Source organism: Microtus oregoni, unplaced genomic scaffold (assembly GCF_018167655.1).
Source record: "Microtus oregoni isolate MIOR12 unplaced genomic scaffold, Mior012 000001F_ref0000356, whole genome shotgun sequence".
NCBI classification, from domain to species: Eukaryota; Metazoa; Chordata; class Mammalia; order Rodentia; family Cricetidae; genus Microtus; species Microtus oregoni.
The window spans coordinates 90,464,452-90,492,068 of NW_024543060.1; the positions used below are offsets into that span (position 1 = coordinate 90,464,452).

General features: G+C 46.9%; 1 protein-coding gene across 1 annotated transcript in view; it reads right to left on the bottom strand.

Moving 5' to 3' along the window:
* The window catches only part of Pah (phenylalanine hydroxylase), a 48,120-nt gene extending 21,367 nt beyond the window's left edge, over positions 1–26,753 (bottom strand). The window contains exons 1-3 of the mRNA XM_041670958.1: positions 26,550–26,753; positions 21,802–21,909; positions 14,074–14,257 (exon numbers count right to left, since the gene is read on the bottom strand). Of these exons, the coding sequence (XP_041526892.1) occupies positions 14,074–14,257; positions 21,802–21,909; positions 26,550–26,609 (352 nt within the window). The 5' untranslated portion in view covers positions 26,610–26,753. The remainder of the gene's footprint in view (positions 1–14,073; positions 14,258–21,801; positions 21,910–26,549) is intronic.
* Between the last annotated feature and the right edge of the window lie 864 nt (positions 26,754–27,617).

Consider the following 27,617-nt stretch of genomic DNA (forward strand, 5'->3'; position numbering starts at 1 on the left):
CGGAAGGAAGAGCAGATGACACCACCCGAATCTTTGTGGCTTATAAGGAAGAGACACAGGAGAGAAACCAGGAAAAAGTGAACTGCGAGCCGCCTGAGGGCAGGAGCCTTGAGTGCGCATGTGCAGAGGCTGAGAAGTGGAAGAGAAGGGGGAGGTTATGGGAACACAGAGGGCTTTAGCGATAGTGACCACCGTTCAGAGCCCCTGCTCTGACATAGTTTCTTGTCTCGAAGTCTTCCTCAAATAAGACAACTATTACAGCTTCTCTTATACAGATGGAAAGCCGAGCTGTTTAAAAATCTGAAAATCAAAATCACTGATTTAAGGTCACGCAGGGACTAAGACAGCATCTTAATGATGAGAGCAGACAGACACGGCAGGGTCCACGCAGCCAGCCAAGGCAGTGGCTCTTACCCCCGAAGGAGGCTGAAGGGCCCAGTGCTGGAGCAAGCAGCCCCAGGCTGGTTTCGGATGATTAGGGTCCCTGTGCTCAGTCCCTTCTCTGAGAAAAAGGAAACGCTAACAATAAAAAGGACAGCGGATGTTTCCTGAAGACCTACCGCGTGTTGGGCACTGGGGTGAGCATTTGGGGTGGAGTGGGTCCTCTAATGGGAAGTTTCCTTGAGGAAGGAATGAAGGCGGCAATACAGCCCAGGGTATCCGCTCAAGTGGGATGAGAAAGAACACTCCTGCCATCTAGTGGTCAATGTGAGGAAGTGCTCTATGGCGATCTAAGCAAGAGCCTAAACAAGAATCGGCAAGGACTTCTCCCAAACTAGGAGACAAGGACTGACACCAACTCATAAAATGAAGTCAGAGCCTGTTCTCTGCGGATCCCAGCTGCAGAGCTCTCCACTCCCCACGTCAACAATGCAGTCCAGCCCGAGGTGCGGCTCTAAATACTCCATGCGGCGAGCTCTTTGGTACCTCTGTCTAACCAAGGCACCGCGGTGCTCAAAGGATGGTTTTGAAGAGCAGCTGAGCAGGTTTTCAAGTGTTTACAGCCTTGCCTGAGGGACTTATCCCAAAATTATCCCTTGGCTTCTGGCTAGTATCTGGGATAACGCAATATGACCCATTTTAGAGTTCTGTGGGTTCAGATTTAACACAGACAAAATACAGACACAGGCACACAGACACACAGACATGCATGCATGCACACGTGTGCACATGAACAAAGCACATGCACACATATGCATATGCACACGCTGCCAGCGAATGACGGAGTCAGGATTCACACCCAGCTGCCTCCCGGGCTTGTTCCTCAGCCCATCCGTCCTGCTAGGGACAGTGACATGGCCACCTGACTGAGAGCACTGGCCTTTTAGTTTCTCATACTGGGATTTCTGTGGCTTTAAATCACCGGCCACTTGACCACATCTCCCTTTGGGTGGTGACGACAGAAGCTGTCTTAGTTCACTTACATGACAGGGACCGTCCTCCTCCACACCTTACCTAAGCAGCCTCCTCCCATCCTCGCCATGGCACCAGGCAGTTGGTCACATGGCAGCGCTGAGGGGCAGGGAGAAAGGTCTAGAAAGATAACTCCTCATGCCAGGCTGCTGAGACTTTGGAGCCTCTATTCAGCAACACGTTCTCCTTGCCCACCATATGTAGAGGGCACAAGGTCCTTGTGCTCACTCAGGCGCCCACTGGCAAAAGCAGGAATGGGAAGCACACGGGCTTGTCTCTTCGATGGAAGGGAGGTTTATACCTGTTTCCCACCCTCCAGGCTAGGAGTAGATGCTATTAATAGCCTGGTGGCCTGTGCTGTATGTAGGGTTAGGCTATGCCCCAATCCCCCAGGCTATTGCGTTTATCCCAGACCCTTCCCCTCCTAGAATGATAACTTGAGCGGGGTTTTTTTTTTCCTCAGTCAGTAGACACCATACCTAGGACAGATGTCACACGTACTTCTTAGCTTAGTGACCTCTAGGACATCTGTGTGGCCGAGAGCACACCTGATCCTCCCCTGGGCTCTTAAGCAGCCTTAAGCTGGATGGTGCACATGAGATTGACATAATTGTTACCGGAAACCTTTTTCCAGAATTGGACTTTACCTAAACACCTACAAACTAAACTGACCCATACCAGGTTCTAGAGGTGCGAGCCCACACCAGCTAACTAAGCCGGGTTGAACTGGATTCCCCTTTGCCTCGCTCAGATCATATCTCTGCTGGCTGGAGCATTTGCAGGGACCCCCCGCAGATGAGAGAACTGTTTTTCAGCCCTGTCCCCAGTGTTTTCCCGACACAATATGGCATTGGTGTCTGTTTCCTGGTAGGCTTCAGCGGTGCCAAGGGAAGATCAGATCTCCTGTGAAACCTAGCCTGTTTCTTCAGATGCTGCCACCAAAGGGCCTGGGCAATGAGACCTGTCCCTCTCCCCTGCGTGGAGCACCATTAACAGCCCCATCTCCTGGGTTTTAACCACTGTTTGTTAGTGCTCATTTATCTTTTGCCTCACAGATCAGGCAAGACTGGTGTCAGCAGAAACACGCATCCAGCTTCCTGGTTGCTCCGCCTTCCAACCCATGGGCACTCAGATTCTCCAACATCCCAGCATGCATTGAGCACCAACTGCACTCCTTGTCCCGGGCAGGAGAGGTGATGGCACTGATGGCCACCCTGGGGAGCTTACACTCCGCAGGGGCAGCACAAAACAAGCAATAAAAAAGCCATGAATCTACATCAGTGCCAGGAGCTCCTGAGGAAGAAAATGGAGCAGGAAGGTGGAAGCCATGGGTGTGCTATTTCATTCCTTTTACCACAATTAAAAATGATTAACAGAACATGAGCATCTTTGTACTTAGCAATAATGATTTGATACACATATGTGATGGGAGATGGTTGTCACAGCCAAGTTAATGAACTCATCCATTGCTTCATAGTTACCACTGTGTGTATGTGTGCATATGTATATATACACACACATATGTGTGTATGTGTGTGTGTATTGAGGACACAAGATGTCTCTCATCAATTTCAAGTATACAATGTGTTTTATTATTATTCATTGCATGTTAGATCTCCAGAGTTGATTTATCTTACAACTGAAACTCTGCACCATTTGGTCAATGTCTCCCTACTCCTATCCCTACCCCACCCCCACCCCTGCCCCAGCACCTGGCAAGCCCATTCTCTGCCTCTGTGAATCTGACTTCTCAGGTTCCCTGAATGGGTAAGGTCTTGCAGCATTTATTTTCCTTCAGTGAGCTGATTTTCCTTAGCAAAAGGCCCCTCATTCATACTGCAGCAAATAGAAAGGTTAGCCATGATGACTGAAATACACACACACACACACACACACACACACATATCCTACATTTTCTGTATCTGCTCACGTATCTACAAACATTTCACTCTTGGCTGTAGTTAATTGTGCCACCGTGAACAAGGAAGCACTGATGTGTTTTCTAGATACCAATTTTATATTCTTGGAATGTATACCCAAAGGTCCCATAGGTGGTATATCTGGGTCATATGTTGGTTCTATTCTGATATGAGGAACAACTACAGACTGAGTTTCATAAGACGGAACCAGTTTCCTGTCCCTTCAGGAGTGCAGGCGGATTCTTTCTGTCCCGAACCCTCACCACACTGGTTATCTCTTATCCGTTCTGCTACTCCACAGGATGCTATTTAAACAGCATCTGTTCCTCCAGTCCCTGGACAGTCCAGTGACTCGATCCTAGTCCGCCAGAGCTCCCTGGGATCTGGGACAGCTAGCCTCTGTTCCTGCTTCCCTGGTGTCCCATCTACGCAGGACAGTGAGTCTGGACAGGGTCAGACTGCCTGGGTTTGAGTCCTGTCTCTGCCGTACTGTCTAAGAGCCCAGAAAAGTAACTAACCCTCTTGTGCCTCTGTGTGCCTTCCATAAGGCAGTAAAGCAAGAAGGCTTCAGAGTACCCCTTCGTTAGAACAATAAGCACTCACACGGGTCGATACGGATGCCCCCGTGAAAAGTTATGGACATAGTGAACAGTATTGTTAGTCAGTTGTAAACACGCACATAGACCTTGTCACATATCTTTTACCAAATACATTCTGAGAAAAGCACAGTTTCTCCCTGTGTGATCCAGAGAGTATTTATGCAAGCTCAGATGTCTATGATTTTACTAAGTCTTATGGGACTCACTATCTGGGGTCCACTGTAGTCTGTAACATCATTATATGTTTTCACACCTGTATGCATACACACACACACAAACCCAAAAACACACACGCACACACACACACAGAGAGAGAGAGAGAGAGAGAGAGAGAGAGAGAGAGAGGAAGAGAAGGTGTGGGAGAGAAGGAGAGAGAGAGAGAGAGAGAGAGAGAGAGAGAAAGAGGGAGGGAGGGAGAGAGAGAGAGGAAGAGAAGGTGTGGGAGAGAAGGAGAGAGAGAGAGAGAGAGAGGGAGGGAGGGAGGGAGGGAGAGAGAGGAAGAGAAGGTGTGGGAGAGAAGGAGAGAGAGAGAGAGAGAGAGAGGAAGAGAAGGTGTGGGAGAGAAGGAGAGAGAGAGAGAGAGAGGAAGAGAAGGTGTGGGAGAGAAGGAGAGAGAGAGAGAGAGAGAGAGAGAGAGGAAGAGAAGGTGTGGGAGAGAGAGAGAGAGAGAGAGAGGAAGAGAAGGTGTGGGAGAGAAGGGGAGAGAGAGAGAGAGAGAGAGAGAGAGAGAGAGAGAGGTTAACTATGTTGTTTTGTTGTTTTCCTCATCACACAAAGGGTAGAGTGAAATTTCCAGAAAAACTAGTACGCATGCCACTCCCTTTGTTATATAACTATACACACGCCTGTTAGTTTTGTCCTCCGGACCCATGAAACAGGTTCAAATAATCTCCCTTTGCTGTTAAACAAACTGGACTCAGCCGACATGACACAGCTTAGCCCTAGGCTCCACACACAGAGGGTCCATCCACGTTTACTGTGACGACAGATTTCACCATTCCGGCAGTTATGGAAGAAGTGGGGGGAGGGGACACACTAGATGTTAGCGTGAAGAGCTGTGTCTCCATTTGACTCCAGCGTTAAATCCTTCCTAACACCAGGCCTCAGTTTCCCCTATAAGCTAAGCAGGATGTGTTTACTTTTTGCTCTGGTCCTTAGTGACTCTTGTGTTCTGAAATGGGTGGAATGTTGTGAGAGGCTGGCCAGAGGACGCATGGAAAGATGCATGCACCACAGTCAGCAAGGCAGCTGTGTTCATCTCCTGGGAGTATGGTCCCTACAGTCTCTGGCTCCATCCATAACTTTTTTCCTCCACCACAGACGCTGGCCTCAAAGCTAGGCACGCCTGCTATTTCCCAACTCACCACTAGAGAGCAGCAAAGCCAGGCAGACCTAGCTCGGAGGAATTCTTCCCTAAAAGCAAAACCAAACTATTTGGGCGCACCAGGCTTCGCTCAGACCTCTTAGCAGAAAAGAAGTAAGTTATCTAATTAGATAATTAATCATAAATAAATAAGAGAACTCGAAACCATTACAAGTATTCTAAGATCTAAAGAGCACACAGCCTGGTAAGCTCCAGTCTTTTGCGCTCAGCGCCTGGTCTTGAGACTGCAGGATTAGAAGGTCATGACAGCCACCCAAGGGCAGGAGCCTCCAGTGACTTTTGAGCCCCATCATCATACAGAAATGGCTGGAACACAAAGCCTGGCCAGGAAAATGGAAAAGCTTGGGAACTCCTAACACAGGTTTGGGTGAGAAGATTTCTCTGCTCGGTCCCGACTTCTGGACTCGAAGCAAAGCATCTAATCTCAGCGGTTCCTTAGTTTCTCATTTGCGAAAGGGCCATTAAAACTCATACATCCCTCAGTGAGTAAGTGAGGATCAGGAGATGGGGAGGTGGCTCAGTGTTAAAGCCTCTCCCCAGGAAATGGGCTGACCAGAGTTCGAACTCCCAGGACCCTTGTCAAGCCAGCCTAGCAGGCATGCGTGATTCCAATGCTCCCCGCAGCGAATTGGGAGGTGAACACGGGAGGATCGCCATAAGCTCACGGGCCAGCTAGTCTGGCGTACACAAAGGTAAAACAGAGACTGTCCCAAAGTAGAAGGAGGGAACCAGTACCAGAGGTCACCTCTGATCTCCACACTCACAGTGTGGCATTTGCACACACCGCACACTGCAAGAGCCCGCATGCACGCACACCTACAGACAGAGATTAAAAATGCCAAGCGATGTATTAGCCCATGAAGAAAGCTAACAAAAGCGTTCAACACACACGCGGGATTTTAGACTATTGGGTACTATTATTCTCGGGATTCTGAGAAAGCCAGAGGGTAGAATGTGGCAGGTGTGGACTCACTGTTGGCAGCTGCCTTGCCCTACCTGAACTCAAACCCCCACCTCCTCCAAGGCATCGCTTTTAAGGCCATTGGCTGCATCCCGAGTCGTGTGGGATAGAAAGACCCAGGTCAATGAAGAGTTCACAGGCTGTCGCCTTGGAACAAGGCTTGAGTCTTGAGACAAGAGACCTAAGGGAGGGAGGCTCTGGGTACAGGAGGCAAGAGTGTCTTGAGGCATATGACTTCCTTTCTCTTCAGAGTCTGAAGGACATGCAGTCTGGGAACTCACACAAAGGCAGGGAGCCCAGAGAGGAATGCTGGTCCCACTCAGCTCCAGATGACACTAGGCACAGAAGGTTGAGCATCCAGGCCTGGTAGCTGGAAGGTCACTCTGGGCTCAAGTGTATCTTCCTGAGCACAAACCGTGTGCGTCTGAGCGAGTTACTCTCTCCCCAGGAATCTGGGGAGCCAGCAGCTGCGCACTCTTCATCTGTAAAATGTGTAAGAACTAATTCTGCCACCTGTCACCTTTGCTGGTATGGGAAGTAACGAACCTGTAGCAGGTAGGGCTGTGTCAACGGTCATTGCGCTTGAACAGCTTCACAAAGCCTGGAGTTGCCTGTCTGGCTAAGTAAATATTGTCACTCAGGCTCCTGGGGGCAGAGCCTAAGTCCACTTTTGTGCCCCCAGCCCCACAGGCCTGACCAATCTGCCAACAGTTCTAGTTACCTTTGTTCTTTGGGTGAGCAAAAGTAGGACCCCACAGGGCCTTAAAGAAGTCCTTCCTGTCTTCCATCCCAGCCTTCCTGGATGGCCGTGGTAACGCATAACGCCTACCTTCTCCTCCACACACTTTCTCCTCTTCAGAAGAAAGTTGCAGCCTCCCCCCACGACCTCCCCCCCACACACATAGGGTCTCAGTCACAATGCTGGGAATAGGCACTGACCCCAGTGACCCAGGCCTTCATTTTGAAAAGTTAAATCAGATTAGCTCATTAATGACCTTGCCAAATACCCCAGTGGTGGGTCAGCCTCTGCAAGGCACTCACAGGCTCTGGGCTTGGGGTTAATGAATGACTGAGCCGGCTGGCGTAACAGAGGCTCTCTGTGAAGCCACTGGCACCCGGGAGGGGTGCAGATCATTAATAAATATTGATTTGGCTCCAAAGGAAGCAGCCTGCTGGAGAGCAGACCCTGGACACCCACGTTGTGGTCCCATTAAGTCAGGGTCAACTGTTCTGCCCAGACGCCAAGGGACCACTGGCTCCAGAGTGCTCCCAAAGGAAAGGGCCCACAGGCAAGAGCCTACTTCCTGCCTGGTGGGTCAGTGCAAGCCCATTAGACCCACAGTAGTTCGAGGCAGACAGATCATAATCCAGTTCTCATGCTCCGTCAGACATTCACCAGCCCCAGGGCTGAGGGGACAAGGCACCCAGGATTGTGGCCAGACTGTCTCAGGAAGAGCAATAAATCCTCCAGTTCAGAGACCCGAGACAGAATGGTGTTTTCACCCTCACTCCAGGCTCCCCTGTGCCTCCTCTGAGGCACAGCCTCCAGATTTGTAAGGAGGCAGGAGCTGTATGAGTTCCAGGAGCAAAGGAAGAGAGCATAGCTGCCTGATCTTGCAGGCCAAGTCCTGCAGGGTCTTATTCTGCTTGAAGGCACCTCTATGTTCATTTCTAGAGAAAGAAAAACCCTGAGGAAGATCTTGGCAAGGGTGAAGGAGTCAAAGCCTGGCCGAGGGGACAAGCTGGTCCCTTTTACATCCTGGGCAGAGCAGTATCAGTCAAGATGTGACGGGCAAAGCGTATGGTCTCTGTTTGCTAATTAAGATCAGCTTCATAGAATCAGATAAATAAGTGCATGGAGAACAGACATTTCAATGAAACGTTGAAATTATGAGTAAACAGCATCACCTCTAAGGCCCTTTACTCCAGCCGTCCCCTAAACGGGAGCTACCCTCACACTAACCCTCCCAAGGGGCCACGTGTCTCTTTTTTAAGAGATTAGTTTTATTTTTAACTGGGGGAGGCATGTGCAAGAGAGTGCTGGAACTAGAAGAGACCAGAGGCATTGGGTCCCCTTTCAAATGGAGTTACAGGAAGTGGTGAGTCACCCGACTTGGGTGCTGGGCATCCAACTCCTATCCTTGGTAAGAAGCAATCGATGTTTTAAACTGTGAGCCATCTCTCCAGTTCCAAAAACTCCACGGCTCTTAAGGCTAAATAGTGGCAGACTGCCCACTGTATCTCCCAGACACCCAATTCTACCTTCCTAAAGCTCATAGAAGTATGAGATCAGGTGACCTGTCACTCACAAATTGAGTTCTGGTCCACCTGCTGATATTAGGTCACACATAATACATGTAAAGCTTTCTCTAATCCCAGGTCTTGCCTGGTCCCACTTTTGAAGGCTGAGTTCATTGTGCCCAAAATGATACTCCTTAGGAATTCCATATCATCCCCATCATTGTCATACAGCATGTCATACAGCAATGAGGCCGCACCAATGATGTCGGGTACCATGTCTGCTGGTCCTCCTGCTGCTAACCCTGAAGAGCCTGGATGGAGAGAAGTCAGAGGGGGAATGAGAATGAGAAAGAAAGGGGTGGGAAAGGTCAAGTCAAGTTCAAGAAGGGACAGTGATCAAAGGAAGAGCATACCATGGGTGGGGTTTACAACGAAAGGGTCATGTGATGTATACATGCTAGGCAAGAAGAGAAAAGAGTATCCGATGAAGCAAAAATCTCAAAGGTGATGGAAATATCCCTCCAAAAGACATCATTTGGATAATAAGCGTTGCCAACACTGGTAGGAAAGGAAGGAGGAAAACGTGGAAAAGAACGAGGGAATGAGAATGGAAGGAGAAAGGAAAGGAGAACAAGAGGGAAGGAGAAACGCTGGCTTCCTGGCTCTCTTGCCCCTGCTCTTCCCAACAAACCACAGCTGCGTGGCTCAGCCAGTCACAGGAAGGCTTGGAAATGGGAACCTGCTTGCAGGACCCTCACAAAACCAGACACATAACTAATGGGTAGAGTCAACCCCAATGTGGTTCCCTCTGCATTGCTACCCTGGTCAGGGTCCGCTTTCCGTACACTGGTGTAACGAATGCCCTGATAATGGTTGGGGTGATGGATTACAGAGGTATCTCCCTATTGAGGCCCAAATATGCCAGAGACCAAGAGCTTGTTCATCTCAAGCAAGTTCAACTCAGACATTCAGATGCCTCAAGATATCTCGCGTGACCTTGTCCATGAACTACAGGGAGCAACAGAACAGATTTTCATTATATTTCCCAGATGAAGAAGAGGGGTGGGGGGGGGGGGAATTGCGTCCTGGAAGGCAAGGTGACAAACAACCATGTAGAAAGCAGAGAACCAAATATCAGCTCTTGACTTTAAACGTATCACTCTTTCCAGGTCACTATGAGGGTCCCTTGACCCACTGTGAATGACAAGTTGGCATTTAGTTACAACTGCATCTTCTTATTCCCTCCTGCAACTTAAGGACCATACATGGCATGTGGAAGAAGGGTGGTGTTCGTCTGTTCCTTCTGACGTTCATAATCATCTGTCTGAACCAAACAGCACATGGTCATGCCCTATAGTCAGCAAAGGTTGCGAACAAGGGGACCTGAGAAACCTTAAGAATTGTGTGTCTCGTGTTAAGAGATTCAAGTTCACTGACCACATGAGCCCTGCGCGTCGGCACCTCTCCTAAAATTGTATCATGTGACCACACAGTCACATTAGCACTGAACATCTTCACTTTTCAAATGAGACAAAACAAGCTGGCCCAACAGCTACAGACGAGGGATCAAGCAGGAAGAGGAAGGACAAAAACCATTCTCCACCCAGCTTTTCCCTCTCTTGTCTTCTAACACTGAAATCATGAAGAGTGTTCTGTGGCTACCCTAGCTATTGCAAAGACTAAATGAGACAAGCAAAGTAAGCAAGAATTTTAAGAGACAGATTTAGAATACAAATGAAGAATTCTCTTTTATTTTATAATGTTATGGTTCTTCCTTAGCTTAAACTCTGTGTCTGACCAGCTAGCTCAGCCTCATCGGGTCATTTGTTCAGATTTTTCTTTGCCAGTGAATTATTGACAGAATTTTGGGAACAAGCAGAGTATTAATAGCATTAAGCTATTCTGCATAGAGTCCCCATACTTCCCCTCTCCTCCTGAATGAGCTTCTCCCTCCAGATGGGGCCAGTCTGTCTCAACTGGAGCAGTCTGAAGAAACAGGAGATGTCTCCCTGACTTCCAGGACACACAGCAACATCAGTACATCCAGGGAGCATTTAAATGAAGACAAAATAGTGATGTAACTGTGTATTTTGCCCAGTCTGAAGAGTTGATTCCCTGCAGATGTAGGAGCCTGGGCACGTAGAGCCGTGGTTGTGAAGACCATGCACAGGACAAAGGAAAATACGTGGAGGGAAATTTCCAATTGAGAGCGAACAAGACGAGAACTGGACAGAGAGACAGAGAAAGGGACAGGAAAGGCAGACATGCAGGTGATGAGACTAAAGAACCTCCAACCATCTGGGCCACTCGGCCTTAAGCAGCTTTCTTCTGACGAGTCTTAGCACTTCAGGAAACAGTACTCCTTTGAACACCCTTCTCTTACAAACAAGTAGGCGCGCACACATGCGCACCAATTGCCAGGTCCTGGGAGGGGAAGGTCAGAGCCTTTCAAGGGATCCTCTCACTGACCATAGAAAACCAAGATGAATCTAAAACATCTGTCTTACTCAGCATGGCCTTCAGAGCAGCAATATTGACGAAGAAAAGAGAAATCTACAGGGGACTGGGCTACATGGGGGAAAAACTTACGTAATAATGATTTTATCAATAATCTTAGGTCTAGGCTAGGCAGATAAATAAGAGATAGTACGTGGTAGAGAGACGACAGATAGACGATAGATAGAGAGGTAGATAGATAGATAGATGATACATACATACATACATACATACATAGCTGCATAGATAGATATCAGCTAGTCTTTCTGTTTTGCACAGAATAATTGTTGTAATGGAAACCTGAGTTCGCTGTCTCAACACAATATCCTGTTAAACAACCCCAAGTTGGAGAAAGTCTTTTAAGAAACATGTACAAAGGGGCAAGTCTCTCAAAGGGCAATGCTCTAACTTCTGACTACCCAAAACACTGTGTCCATGTCTGTCTGCTTCCCCTGGCTGCAATCTGTCTCCATGTAGGCATTTTCTACCCCCTCACTAAATGCAATGTCATGCAGAACAGTCAAAGGGAAAGGGAGACGGATTAGTAGGTGGATCGATGGCCGATATTAGTGCTCTTTCATGTTGAGTTGAAGAAGGATTTGAGGTCATCAGGAGAGACGGCAGCAGGAGAATAGACTAAGCATTCAAAAGACTCTCTGGATTAAAATCCTATTAAGCCCCCATGAGCTTCTCCAGGAGGCATTTGAGGAGGTTGGGGCTTCTTTAACCCGTCACCATAATTAACCTTCCCTCAAGCTGTTTCGGGTGGGGAACGTTAGCAATTAAGAAACTGAGGAACTTTCATTCTCTGTCACCCACGCTGCTGTCTGAATGGTTTAGCGACTAGAGGGGAAAGTGGTTTAGCGTAATTGCTTTGAGGGGTTCAGGTCCCTCACTTGAACCTGCTGTCAGCCTTGCCCCTGAGATCTGAGCCCCTCATTAAAAAGGGCATTTTGTCTGGAGAAAGAATCAAAGATCCGGATCTACTCCTGCGCCTCCTTCCTCTCATCTTTCCCCCGGTGACACTGACAGGAGGGGACACTATACAGAGCAATGCTCCTCTCAAAAGCCAGCTTCCAAACTCACAGTCCTCCCTACAGATCTGCCCCCGGAGCCCTGACAGCCAGCCTCTCCCTGCTGGGGTCACCTCCACATCTGCCAAGCCGCTCTAGCAGCTGCTGAACCACAGGTGGAAACGGCTATTCGCAGAAGTGACAGTTACACAACACGTTTCAAAGAGTGAGCACAGGCTGTTTCTTCTTTGCTCCCGGAAGATTGCCACACACACACACACACACACACACACACACACACACTTCAAAGACCAGCACCCCGCCATCCTGAGCAATGAGGTGAGCAGCCTCCTGAGGAATTAGTTTTGTGCTCCTCCTCGTGTCTAAGGCTCAGCAGTAGTTGCAGAGTTGCAGGATACGCCTCTGGAGGGAAACGTTAGCTTTTCTACTTCCTCACTGGTGGATCCCGAGAGTCACGTGATAAAGGCATCTGTCTCCTACAGCCAAGGCCCCTCTTCTATGTCTACCTGGGTGTCTTGTCCCCTCAGCCAGACTGAGCAACTCAGGAACAAGCAGTTGACTTATTTTTCTCCAGCCCCTACCGCAGTGTCTGACATAGATGAGTTAAGTCATTAATATTCTCTTGCCTATGACCACGCAGAATGTGCTGTCTGCCTTAAGGCAAGTCACGACCACCATTTTCATGATACAAAGCTTAGGGGTCTGTGGAGCTGCGTGACCTCTGAGGTCGTATTCCAGCTCCTGGAACCTATGAGGAGAGGATTTGTACAAGCTGGATTGCTGCGGCTCCTGTGGCTTTTCCACCTGTTTATAGCAATGATAATAATGACAAGAATATAGGGCATTTATGAATCCCCTAAACAACCTCTGCTCTATTTCCAGTGCCTGGAGGTATAATTTCATTAGCCACAGAATGTCAGGGATTCTTATTTCTTCCATTGGATGCAGCTGGAGGTTGTCAGCATTAGTAATTTGCTCAAAGTCACACCAAGTGTGTGATGTATTTGTCCAAGAATCTGGGCTCTTAACTGTCTCTCTCTATCCCCTCCAAGAAGCTCCTTCTGGAGCTTCCAGCTCAGACTGCAGCCTTCCAGCTGGCCCATGTACATCTTCCTCGTTCTCCAAGTGGCGCCTGCCTGCCTGCCTGCCTGCCTGCTGCCTGTAAATTTCTTTGATTTCCAACTCCAGAGTCCAGCTGCCTCAGCCTCCACCTGCTCCAAGCAGAGGCAGAGCTTGCCCCAGGACCCAGCAGGCCCTTTGTCCTGTGGGTCTAAAGTTCCTGTTGGGAGCAGGTGGCCTGAAAGGCAGGAGAGGACAGGCGTCAGCCTGGGAGGCAAAAGGAAGGAGGTGAAGACATCTGAAGAGGAAGAATTGCAAGGGTCCCTCCTGAGACCTGAGCCCATCTGACCACTCTGGGCAAGGGCAAGTCAGAGATGGGGCTTCCTGTCAGAGTTATACCTCTGAGAGGAGAGCGTGGGGAAGACACCCTTGGTAGAGTCTTGGGGAGCTGCCTTTCAGGACCTGAAAACCTGATCCAGGTTTGGCATGCTGTAAAAATTTGGAGAAAGCTCTTTGGTTATGGCAGATGATTGTAGCCCAGGAATTTAAAAAAAATACACAAGAAGTTGCATGCACAATACACTGGATTTGATCCCTGGTTCTGTATAACCTGGATATGGTGGAGCACACCTATAATCCAAACACTTGGCAAGTGGACACTGACAAACCTATTATCCAAACACTTGGCAAGTGGACGCTGGAGGATCAGAAGTTCAAGAGCAAGCTCACTTACTTAGTGAGTTTGGAACCACTCTGGGCTACACAGTATCTTGTCTTTCAACATAACATATTCAATGAGAACAAGAAACAGTTACACTGAAGAAGGGGGAAGGGACTAATGATTGTGTCAATGCTATGTGAAGCTTTGGTCTAGTTCCTGGGCTTACTTCCTCTCCCTTATATGCACCTTTAAGTTGTCATCGGTTTTTTATGACAACAGTGCTGTGTGGTTGATACACACTCTCACCTGTGTTCTTCTCCTTGTCTCGGGACAACTCATGGACAGTGGCGCCGATGTCCTGCCGCAGGCTCTTGATGATGCTGCCCAGAGAAGGCATGCTGCGCTTATCCAGGTACGTGAAGAACTCGTACTCATCTTTGTGTACCCGGGAGGGTCGGGATTCGATGTGAGTCAGGTTGATGTCATTCTCCTGCAGAGACAAAGACAGGTGGGAGGGGCCGGCCTTCGTTATCTTCGTTACCGCTACAGGACAAGACACAGAGCCAGAGTTTAACACAAGACAGCAAACCAGAGTTGAAGAGCAGTTTGTTTGTTTGTTTGTGTTTTGGTTTTTTTTTTGCATGAATATAAGGAAGCCCTTATAGTTCTGGAAGCTTTCAACCTTCTGCAAAGCCAAGCACCAACCGACAAGAGGTAGGAACAGTAAGTCACACACCTCCGAACTAAACTACATGGGGACCTAATAAAGAGCCTCGAATTGCCTACAAAGGATTTGGGTTGGGATCAAAGGCCTAAGATAGTAGCAGTAGTGATATTTACATGGGAAAGTCTCCCATTTGCCCAATGAAATTCCACAGAATCTTGATAGATAATATTGACCCAACATTGTTTTGCTTGAATATGGTCCCTAGGACTTAGGCACTGTGTCTGTAAGCTCTAACTTAGAGCAGATATAGAGAAACGCTAGACAACTGACTTTCATGCTTCTGCATCCCTCAGCTGCCCCATCTTCACACAGGTGGTTTAGTGATCCCTGTTCCATGAGCTTTTAGGGGGGGGGTCTTTGACAAGTGAACACACACACGTACTCTGATGGGTGCAACCCAATGCTCAGACCTACTATTAATATCATCATATGTTCATCTAAGTCATTTGGTAATTACACAGACATATAATTAATATTACACATGAAAGTATACTTAATGCTTTTAATATATATATCACTCACTAGGTGCTAATCACTCTCTAGATGAACCAAACAGACCTAAATTCTTTTCTTTTTAAATTCAAATGGAGGGAATGAAAGCAACAGCTATAAAAGACAACTAACCTATGTGTTCTTTTCTAATGGCAGGGGATAACATATGTAAGGCAGAGCCGATGAAGCAGATCAACTGTCCTGGGGCTAGGGTTAGGGTACACTGTAGAATTTAAGAGGATCTCTGGATGAGGCCTTCTTAAGAAAACAAATCAGATGCACATCCCAAAGGAGTTGCTATATATGAAGATCTCATGGGGGGAGTAATTGGCCTAGAAGAAGTGAAAAATGAAGTCTAATAAGTCAGAATAACCACAAAGAGAAGGACAGCTATGCAAATTATCTTAAAGAATGTACCCTTGATTCTGAAAGAAATGAGGGCCTTCATGAGGTTTTGAGTATTATCTTAGCATGATCTCATTATCTTAGTATGATCAACCTGACATCCATCTTGAAACTGAACCTCATTGACCCGACAGAACCACCAAGTCCTGCTAAGAAGTCACTGGTGACATCCCAATGGGATGTGATGGTGGCCACAGCCATAGTGAGGACGAAAGGGATAGGAGGAGTCACAGGCTGTGTGCTTCATGAAATAGCCTCGACAATCAAAATTATAAGGATCATGAGAGGAGTTTGTGGATAGAAAAATTGAAGAAGAATCATCACTAGATCCCATTCCATCCTCAGATTTGCTAGTGTGACTAAATGAGAAGTCAGAATTCCTAAGAACACACACACACTCCTTCCGCAGAGTTTTTCCTTTGAATACAATATTATAGCATAGCTAGAGAGATGAACTAGATACTTCTTATTTGACATTAGCCACCTATACCATATCTGCCCCCATCACACCATGTCTTAAATATTTACTTATTTGCATGGTGTGTGTGTGTGTGTGTGTGTGTGTGTGTGTAGTGTGAGCACACTTGAGCACAGTTGCCATATAATGTCTAATAATGAGTTCCAAGACAGCTAATGCTATATAGTGATATACCATCTCAATAAAAAAAAGCAAGAGAAGGAGAAGGGGGAGGAGGAGCGGGGAAGAGGGAGCAGAAGAAAAAGAGGAGAAAGGGGCAAGGAAGAAGGAAGGGAGAGGAAGAGGGAACAGAAGAAGAGGTTGAGAGGGGAGAGGAAGGAGACTCAGAGAAGGAGGAGGGGAGGGGAAGAGGGAACAGAAGAAAAAAAGGAGGAAGAGGAGAAAATAGAGGAGGAGAGAAGGGGGAGGAGGGAAAGGGGAAGGCAGTAGCAGCATCTTGCTTTGGGAATAACCACAGAACAATTTAGATACCATGACTTCATTTTTTTAATGATACTGGAAATCTAACTTGGGGGAAAAACTTCTCTAAGTCTTTCACCAAAATTTGTAAGCTAACTAAACACCATCAGCAGGGGAATGATGCAATGGACTGTAGGACCAAAGGAAATTCTATAATGCAAGCAGCACAGCTTTCAGAATGCAAAATATCCACACCAAGTCCATTGTAGCTGCCTGGTAACAAAATATCCGCAAGTCCATTGTAGCTGCCTGGTAACAAAATATCCGCAAGTCCATTGTAGCTGCCTGGTAACAAAATATCCACAACAATTCCATTGTAGCTGCCTGGTAACAAAATATCCACAACAATTCCTTTGTAGCTGCCTGGTAACAAAATATCCACAACAATTCCATTGTATCTGCCTGGTAACAAAATATCCACAACAATTCCATTGTAGCTGCCTGGTAACAAAATATCCGCAAGTCCATTGTAGTTGCCTGGTAATAAAATATCCACAATGTTTCCATTGTAGCTGCCTGGTAACAAAATATCCACAATGTTTCCATTGTAGCTGCCTGGTAACAAAATATCCACAATGATTTCATTGTAGCTGCCTGGTAACAAAATATCCACAATGATTCCATTGTAGCCGCCTGGTAACAAAGCATCTGTAAGTTCTGCAGCCCCAGGGGTTGGCTGTCTTACTCACTTCAGGGTCTCCATCATCTATACAGGACCTGACAACAGGATCTGCTCCGAAGATAGTAACTGGTTCATAAAACGAGGGGCATGAGGTGGCCAAACAATGGCTGTGTGGGAGGAGTGCATCTCTGGCTAGGGGTGGAGCAAAGGAAATGCGCGTGGCAAATATAGACGGTTCCCTTTCGATTGCTTCTAGAAGATCAATCGTATCCATGAAGGTGGAGTATAAATTCAGAACTGAAGCTTTTCACCTCCGCTGGTTAAGCAGTCTACTTGAGACTACCAGAGAACGTCTGAGATGACCTTATATCTCAAAGCTTTGCCGATCTGTTTGTCTACTCCCTTCCCTGGGAAGTCATGGGCACACGAAGAAAAAGTTCTTTTGCAGCTTCCCCCAAGGAGACCGCTTCTGACTGTATGATTCACCCCTAAACGTCTTGTAAAAAAGGCTGTTTTCCTAAGAAACATGATATGTGGGCTGGTAGGGGCTAAAAGCAGAGTGTTATGGAAAATGTTTAAATAAATGCATAAGGAATTGAGATTTAAAGCAATCTCCTGAGGACAGCGGGTGTCTGTAGGTCAGTAAAGGAAGATTTGAGCGTGTTCCTAATGGTTTGAACACAAATTACCAGACATCTACTTAACTTCTAGCCATCACTCCACAAACACAGTAATCTATGTCTCTTTAAATACAGGTTCCGTTGAGAGGCATTCTGATGTAGCTACCAGCTGAAGCCCATAAGGCCAGTGATGGCCAAAGTGGCTCCTGAATGGGGTGGTGACTTTGAGCTAACTGCCATGGAATGAGGAACCTGAATGAAAAGTACAGCATCCTGACGAGTCGAGGGGAGTCTATACACACCCTATAGACCTGTCTTTCTCCAAGGAGTGAGCATGCTTTCGTGTTTCTGACTAGGAGTTGAGCTAAGAAAGCTTCCGGATGGCATTGTGGATTAAATTGCAGGGCTATTCAATCAGAAAGCTGTAGGAGATGTGTGATTATCCCTTTATGAAATGCTTTTCCCTCTCAGGTCAAGATTGAGAACATGGACTTTGACACTCTGTTTCTATTAAGGAAGATAGGTGTATCTACAGCACAGCTTTTGCTCTGATGTCCTTTGAGGGGGTCTATTTTAGCAGATGCAAGACTTGAAACTAAAGCCTCCCAGTGCCCTCCATATTAGAGAAGTCACCTGTAAACAATTTGGCATACTCTCCCTGTATTTCTAACACTGCCCCCTTGTCTCTGGCACTAAGAAGATTTCTAGGAGTCTCCTTCCATGGGCAGCCTCAGGTGAATAGGAGAATATTCCCATCCCAAGCCTTCTCTCTTCGCACCAAATAAACCTCATTCTTGTACTAGTTTTCCTATAACCAAGAACTTAGAACCCTTTAGGCTCTGTGACTCCATTGATATAGTACACAGAAATAATTACAACAAACATTTACTGAGTTCTTTATCTACGTTAGTTACTCTTCTAATTAGTTTTCACAGAATAATGGGTTTGATTTTTGTGGGAACCCTATAATACGTTTGTTATTACTATCACCTTGAAACCGAGGAAAAGAAGCCAAGACTTTTAAACAGCTTGCTTACAGCCATCTCTCTTTCAGGCAGAGCAGCTGGGTTTTGGTTCTAAACAGGAAACTCTTAACTTTAATCGGGTTCTTTATGGCGGTGCCACACATTCAGACTGCTGTTTTGGCAGTTTCTCCAAATTGAAACCTTCCATCTAGGAGGAAGGAGGAGGCTCCTGAGTCTGAGAAAGGGAAAACTCAGAAGGTTCTCGTAGGAGCTCCGCAGGTTTACAGCAGCTGTCAATTGTTGCCCTGGGAGGAGCTCCGAACAGCTGAGCTGCAACAAAAGTAGGTGTCCCAGACCTGTGGACTGTCTTGCAAGTTGTGCAGAGAGCTCTGGGGTTGCAGCTCGCGGGCGTGGTCACCCATATGGGGTTGCATGAGAGGACTCTGGTGAAGCAACTGCCTTTTTTTTTGAGCATCGGCTCAAGAGTTTTGCATAACGCTTTGCCACTTTGCCCAGACTCCGTATAGTGACCCCATTAAAAATTCATTGGTCCACGAGCTTGGACTTTGTTGCAGTCATAACTTGTTGTGGGGAGCGAGCGGTGGGCTGCATTCCTCCCGGATCCCAGCTGCCTGGCTAGGTTATGCCCCGAAATAATTACACGGAAACTGTATTCTTTTAAACACTGCTTGGCCCATTAGCTCTAGTCTCTTACTGGATAATTCTCACATTTTGATCTAACCCATTTCTGATATTCTGTGTAGCACCACGAGCTGGCTTACCAGGAAAGATCTTAACCTGCATCTGTCTGAAGTGGGAGAATCATGGCAGCTGCCTAACTTGGCTTCTTTCTCCCAGCATTCTGTTCTGTTTACTCCGCCTACCTAATTTCTTTATTTAACCAATGAAATAAACACAAAACAGAAGACTCCCACATCAATAACTTTGGTCTCTTGTGGGCCGAGTAGAGGCGTGTTGTGTATGTGTGCTCTATCTCCCCAGGAAAAGGCTTGCACCCAATACATTAAAGGTGAAAACCTAAGACAGCATAAGTTTAATAAAATACTAAAAGCTAGAAGATACTATGAGTTCCCTAAAGAAGGTGCCAAGGGCGAATGTGTTTAAGAAATACACAAAGTGTGGCAATGGTCTTCCCACCGCAAGCTAACCAGTCCTTAACATGCCTGTGTTCCCTGTGGCTCTCCAAAACCCAGGTCTAAGACGAATTGTCAGAGTTCTTTTCTAATGACATAGAATTTGCTAGAACGCTTCTTAAAGAAAATACTGCCTTAAAGTACTTCAGTTTCTTCCAGTTGCTTCATCATTTGCCACTTTTGATTTCACTTTTTATGTCCAGAACCTTTGTCAGAACACAGAGGTGTGATAACAGATACAGACATGCAAAAGCACCATGACCTCAGCACCCTCCCCTTCGTCTGCCAAGCTCCTTTCGTTGGTCAGAAGTGTGGGTGTCCCAGAGTGACCATGGACATGGAAGCCTGAGACCCGGGGTTCAAATTCACCTCCACTCCTCCTCCCTGTATGATCTCCTTGCAGAGCCTCCGTTCCCTCATCCACACGGTAAAAGGATGGCTTCCACCCGAGTGGAGAACCTGTGTCTGGCATCTATGTGTGGTGACACGGGCACAAGAATTTGTTTTCTCCCTTCACTCATGACTTCGAGTGACTACCATCTGACTGTGAACTTTACCAAAGTGTTAATCGGCTTTAAAAGGTGGACTGGGATGGAGAGTTCCTACGGCAATTGTTGAAGGTGCGGGAAGGGAAGAAATCAATGCATACCATCTACAACAACCTCCAACCAACCAACCAGGGCGTCTACAACAACCTCCAACCAACCAACCAGCGCATCCAGCTCTGTATCCTTCTCAGCAGGATGGGTAAAATAAGGCCCTCGAGGAATTGAGAGTTGGGTAATGCATGAATCCAGTCAGAGTGTACAAGTACACACACACACACACACACACACACACACACACGGGGTGCTCTCCAACCAGCTCAGCTAATTTATTACTTGTGGTTTGTTTATTAGACTGTAAACAGCCTCTTCATTTATTATTATTTAATCCACTAATGCTGACCTGGTCCCAAGGGGCAACTGTTCAAGAAAAACATGTGACTCCCTAGTAGGTTCCCTAATAGGCCAGTCCAAAGGCTAAGTAGGCATGCTGGAGTATTCTGCAGAAACCTTCTGAGACAGCATTCTGATCTCTCCACTCCCTCTGCTTGTGCTTGGGCATTCGTCTCCCCTCAACTACCACCACCACTTTAGAAAGTCGGGTTCTCTGTTTTAAATACACTTGGGTTTCTAGAGTAATTCTAGATGTCCAACATGGATTCACAGGATGAAGCTGGCACAGTCTTAGAGCCCTTGCTGGGCACGAGCAGCACTCTGGGTTTCATGCCTAGCACCTGAGTATCGTTACTGAGATTTCATGAATTTGTATCTAGTGTCATGTGGTCATGATGATGGCTGATCTTCATTGTCAGGTTGATTGATCTGTAATCGCCTAGGAGGCAAACATCTGGATGTGTTTGTGAAGGGGGAGACCCTACCACTATTCAGCTACATTGACACAATAGTAAACCAACTCCCAATGACTTATTATTATATCCACAGGTGATGGCATCTCTGAACTCTCATCAGAGAAGTTTCTGTTTTTAGTAGGCGGTGATTAACAGAGACCCCCAGTTAGTCAGGGTACAGCGAATAAGAGACTAGAATTCTCAGCCCTAAATGAGGCATGTGTATTAAACGCCTTCTCCATCTTCCAAGGCTCTGGAATCACTGCAGAAGGAGTGGGAAGATTGCCAGAGCCGAGGACAATGGACGACTAAAGCAGAGGAGTGTTCTCCAGACATGGCATTGTGGCTGTGCATGTGACCTCACAACAGTGGCAACAGCACAAGCCCAAGCCAGACAAAATCACAGCATAGAAAGCAGAGGTCGACCAGAAGTCTCAGCCTTAGCTCAGGCGCAATTGGCACATGATTGCTGGGGAAAGAGGGAGAGTCGGTTTCTTTTTAAGCGTGTGGACCTGGCAGGTCAACCAAGTTGGGTAGCAAGGGTAGGAAAAGGGAAAAGATCTGGGAGAAATTGGAAGGGTGAATATGATCGAAATATTTTACACAAAATTCTCAAAGAACTAATGGAAAAGAAATTTTAAGAAATGTTTTCTTAAGAAAAAAATACCAAGACTAATGATCATGGCATTGCCCAAGATACCCAGGAACGAAGCACTTACCTCAAACAAACGCAGGACCTTGGCTAGGGCACCGACTTCTTCTTTGAGTGAGAAGAGCAGAGACACAGCCCCATTTTGGTTGGAGTTGTCTTCAATATAACTGGTCTCCTGCGGAATTAGATCACCTGGTTAAAACGTTTTCCACAGCTTAGTAATTATTCCCTCGAAACCGCCAAAGAAGAGGCCAGCACAAACAATTTCTCCTCCTCCTTAAGCTTCTGAACAAAATGAACTACATGCATTCTGCACAGCAGCAGGCAGTGAGGTCAGAAAGAAGTAAGTAGAGAACAATGAAATAATGATGTCACTCCTGGGTAGACTTTAGAAGCTCGAAGCTCAAATTGCTCATCGATGCCCATAGTCACTGGCAAAAATCAATATATTTTAATGATCACCCACCTAGTACCAGATCATATCCCACATCTTGGAGAGATAGAAATCTGAATTAAGGGAAACACACCTTTCCTTTCAGTATCAAAATTCTGACTAGCAGACACATAGTTAAGAAGCCAGAAGATTCAAGTGCTCCCAAAAATTAAAAATTCACCTTAAGAAAACACTGGGAAACACAAGGTGAAAAGACATTAAAAATGGACATTCACAGGCTGTGGGTCCAAAGGCTGAGTGTTATCCTCTCTTATCCATTCATCACCAGAACCGTTTGGAGCAGATCCCGTTACCTCATTCCCTCACCTATGAAATAATAGTAAAAACAAGCTCTGGCCAAATACTATCCAAATGTTGAAAAAAGAAAAATGCTCACATTTGTTTAAACTTATTTAAATAGAATATTGGCATGGTATGTATAAAATGATAAAACTATTATGATCAGATGATGGGTACCTTCAGTGAAGGAACAAAAGAAACTGGAATAAGTGTGGGCATTTCACGGTTTGTTAAGACATTTTTCCTAAGTTTTAAGATGATTCACAACATTCCGTGTGCACCCCCCAATATACATCATGTCCCTAAAATGGGAAGAACTGTTACTCTCTCGTATGCAAGTTAATTAAGCTAATGGTGTGGGTATTCCATCCTCTCAGGGACCGAAGGCAGTGGCGGGAAGATTTTTGTCAGGGACTCAGAATAATAAACAACAAAGGGCTTCCCTGTTTTAAGTTCACTTCTCTCTTGACTTCCACAAAAAGTGGGGTGCTGAAGATACATGCCACCTCAGAGTCGAAGACACCTGTGGTAGAGACCCAGGTGCCCACCTCCACCACCCCTCTCCTGTGTGTGTCCAGCACCCAGAGACCATGGCCATCTTCCCCAGAGATGATTCTTAAGAGTCAGGTAATTGTCTGTTCTTCCCACTGCCATCCCAAGACTCTAACTCTGAGTGCTCCCCAGTGATCCTGTCCTAACAGGGTTCTTCCCATGTCCTTCATTATCAAAATCATGGTTAATACATTTTAACCACAGGCAATTTCAAAACCACTGATAATGAATATATAACATCATGGTTCTTAAATCATAACATAATCCTGCAACTGTCTACAAGTTCACATTTGTGACCTAACATGATCCTACACTGCCGTTATTAGTGCCAGTACCCCCTGTCTGCTCCTGTATGGACATCCAATTACAGGAACCAAACCATGTCCTTTTATGCTCAATACATGTTGTCATTGGCAGCAGCTACCACTCTTTGCATGGTCCCTGGGACAGGCTATTTGGTCCTCACAAGGGGAGTAATGGAGGTGCTGCTGCTTTGAAAATGAAGACACCAAGTTAAATAGATCAAGTGGCTTCTCCTAGGCAATCCAGCTAATGCGTACAAAATCTGTGCTTGAACCCAGGTTGAGGGGGTCTCAAAGCCACCATTACTCTGCTTTCCAGTGACAGGCTCAACTGTCACAGTGGCTCCTTCTTTTCAAAGCAGGAAGGACTTTACATGAAAAGAAACACAGAGAAGTTTGTGAGATGGGGTGGGCCTTCGTGGATCTGAATTCCAAGTTCGCCCAGTCAATCCTGGGCCCATGAGCATATATCTTTCATAGTAATTTGGTTGGTTTGGGAACTATGCCTTCTTTGATTCTTACAGACATGTTGATTGGCATATAAGCAAAACCACCTTCAAAACTGTCTAGGAAGAAACCATGCACGGAAAAGACCTGGGAATCAAGGAGTGAGAAACTTCGGTCATCGAGCAATGCACTCTGCAATAAACACAGACTGTTCTCGTTAGCCATGCAGTGGACGCAAACGCCTTCTGTTACCACTGGAAAGAATTCCCTTTCACCTTCACAAGCAATGCGGTCTGTCAAGGATGCCCTAGGGCCAGTGCTGGTGATCTGGGGCTGACAGAAGACGTGCACATTTTTGTATGTGTGGTTACAACCCCTTGCACACATCCACAACGAAGAACTTTTGAAAACAAGATATGAAGGTCCTGAGGAACGTGTATCTGTGCGTCAGGGGGTAGAGATATACTATGTCTTCATATTTCAGCATTTTTCCACAGGAGGAAAGGTTGCCGTGAAGCTGCGTGCTCAGCCATGGGAAGCAGATTAGATAGAACACTGGCTGCCCTGTCCCTGCTGGTGGCTCTGCGCTCCTCACTGATCCCGCTACTCTGCTTAAATTTTCTTCACAGCTCCTGTCTCTATATGAAACTATATTATGCTTTCATCCTGTTAATTCCTTTGTCATTTGTCATTTCTCTCCTGAACTAAAGTAGTTTTACCGGAGGGAAAACACCGCTGTAATTAGCACACAGTGGGTGCTTCTTGACCTATTGGCGAATGAAGGCGCCAAACCACTCAGTCCCACAGGCTGACCGCACATATTGTATGCCCTCAAAGAGTGGAGTCTCCTTCCTGCAATCTCCCTCTTAGTAGGATTATGCCAACTATGTGCTGTTTATCTGGGTAGGAAGCTTTAAGAAGATGCGAACGGTACTCTGTACTGGCAAGACGGTTCAGCTGATAAAGGTGCTTGCTGTCGAGTCTGACAACTTCCATAGCAAGGGCTCATACGCTGAGAGGAGAGAGCTGCCTCTCCACAATGTCATCTGACCGCTACACACGCTGTCGCATACACTGCGTCTCCCCACACACAAGTAAATTAACGTAATAAGGAGTTTTAAGAACACATAAATGTGCCGCGAGGCGGAGCTAGAAGACACCGCAAGTTCCAGCATCCCATCTCCATTTTATAGACACCAAACAACCTCCTCACACCCACCAAAATGGCTCCATTATGCATAGCTTTGTAGACGCGAGTCTCCAAAGAGGACAACCCTGGTGTCTTGACTGTGTTTGTGGAAGATTTCCCACGAGCAAGTGACACCAGGCACGACATCTGCCTTGCCGTCTGTCCTTCCTGCACTTCAAGACCCAGGCTGCTGAACAAACAGCTTTGGCCAAATCCACACTGACAGTTTCAAATGCTCTAGAAACTGTAATAAAGTATGCATAGGCATTGTTTAATTTTCATCTTGACCCTAGAATCTGAGGGGGTTTATTCCTATTTTCGAAGAAAGATGCACTGCCTCTAATGCTGAGGCTGAACCAGGACATGTTTGGATCCTCTTCTAGGGTCCCCGTTATGGGTAGAGACAAACTGTGGATTCACAATCACTTAAGGGTCTTATAAATACAGCTGTGAGACGCTCCCCTTGGTTTCCCACCCCCACATCACTGGCTTAAGCTCCCCAGATGGCCAAGTGGCTGTACCAGCAACACAGGAGCCTAGAACAGAGCAGAGTCAGGATCTATGGACTGGCCTGCCTGTCCTTCATACCAACCGTCTTCAGCACTAAGTCTCTGACCCCAGGCATCCCTCAGCTCTCCATCCTGACAGAAGATGAGCTCACAAAGTGTCCCCCCGGGTCCAGGGCATGATGACAGCTACAGAATTGTTCTGATTTTGACATCCACTCTCTCCTAGGGTCCTGAGGAGAGACAGTTCCCAAGGATTGCACGCAGCAGCTACCTGTGAGTCCATTTCCTCCAAGGTCTGAATCTCGGTATTCAGACCATGATTCCTGGCCTGGGTCAAGTATATAAATCATGGTAAAGACTATTTTCTGCAAGAGCTCCTGGAGAGGACAGGAGGGGACAGGCTCCTTCCACCTCCAGCAGGATTCCGAAGGCATACTCAGACTCAGGGCTAACTCCTATTTATTTTCCTCTCGGTTTATTTTCTCCTTCATCACATCTGAGTGAGTCCCCAAATTCTCTTCATGCTACATCATCTCCTGAAAGTTAAAGAAGGGGGGCGTCTTACTTTCTTCTCATTTCCATACCCAGAAGAAAGGGTTGTATGGCCATCACTGGAGAAATGCAGCGGGACCTGCTGCCCCAGATGACTGAGGACCCACCCTCTCCTTTCAGAAGATAAAGCAGATAACACAGGAAACCTATCCCTGTGAGGTCTCTTGTAGACCAGCCTGGACTACATAGAGCTAGTTTCAGGACAAACAGGCTCCAAAGCTACAGAGAAACCCTGCCTCGAAAAACAAAAAACAAACAAACAAACAAACAAAAAACCCAATGAGTTATCTAAAGACACACAGATGTGGGAGCTGCTCTGGCAGTCAGATCCCCAACCTCTCTGCATCCTTAAAGGACAGATGTCCCTCCACTCGTTAAAGATGGTCCTGTTAATTGACTTCCTGGGGCATTTTCATCATCTTTACATAAATTCCTATTTCTTGGTGACCTCAGGAAATACAAGTGTTCCCCAGACTGTTTTCACATCGGCGAATCAAGTCTCTCCCAGCTCCGGAGGCTCACCAGGCTCACCTGTCCAAAGTCTGAGAACTTTCTTCTCAGGACTGGGCGATCCAGGATCACAGCCGACATGCTGGCTTCCAATAATTGGGGTCTCTAGCTCTCCGCAACAGGGTCTGAAAGGTTTGCTCTCGGGAGGCGAGGCTAATGGTTTTAACCTGGCTCTCAGAAGGACGGGAGAGGGGCGGCTTCAAAGGGTGTCCCCTACTGCAGTCTGTGAGGTCGCTCTGTCAGTGGGCGTTGCCCTGACGTAGCAGTGTGTGGACCCTAGTCCACAGACCACGTGCAGCTGCAGGTCACTGGTCCTGGGCTGCCCCCAGGGGAGGGGTATTGGAGGGTGTGGCAGCCACCACAGGACTCATTTGGCAGACTGCCCTGGACAAGAGTAGACGGCAGAGAGCCCAGACCACCTGTATCCTGGATCTCAGACAGGTTTGGCATTGTTGAAATTTAGGGGTGCCTGGAGTAAGGATTCTCTGCACTGGAGGGAACCAGGGACAGTCTGCTGATAATGCTTAAGGATAATGCTTCCCTGGCTGCAGAGAAATAGATCCAGGCTCCTAATTTGAATGTTCTCCACCCTCAACTCCCTTTCATTAACCACCAAACCGGTCAATCTCCTTGGCATTCTTTCCTTTAGAAAACCACAGTGGATGACATTTGTAGCTAAAGAGTAAAGGCGGGAGTGCTGGGGCTGGAATCTAGCCAGTTTTAGCTGCTTACACGAGGGCTGGGGACTCTGCACAGAGGACAGACTGGCTGCCTTAGGGATGCCTTGCTAAGAGATTTCAAGTGCATCGATCATAAGAATTAGACGATGCATCAAACGTTCAATTAGTACAGTTCTTGCCACATAGTCGAACACGGGATAAGTGGAAGATAATGTTTAAAAGTCCGTCTTAAAAGTGTGACAACAGACAGCTAGGGAGCATTTGTTCTGTGTTCCCCGTGGTGTCCTAAGTGCTGGGACTACAGAGGGGGCACGTGACCTTCCTGCCGGCACTGCACCCCTCTAGCGGTCAGGCAAAATAAAACTAGTTTAGGCAGGGCCAAGCCACAGGGAAGAGGAAAATACTTGAT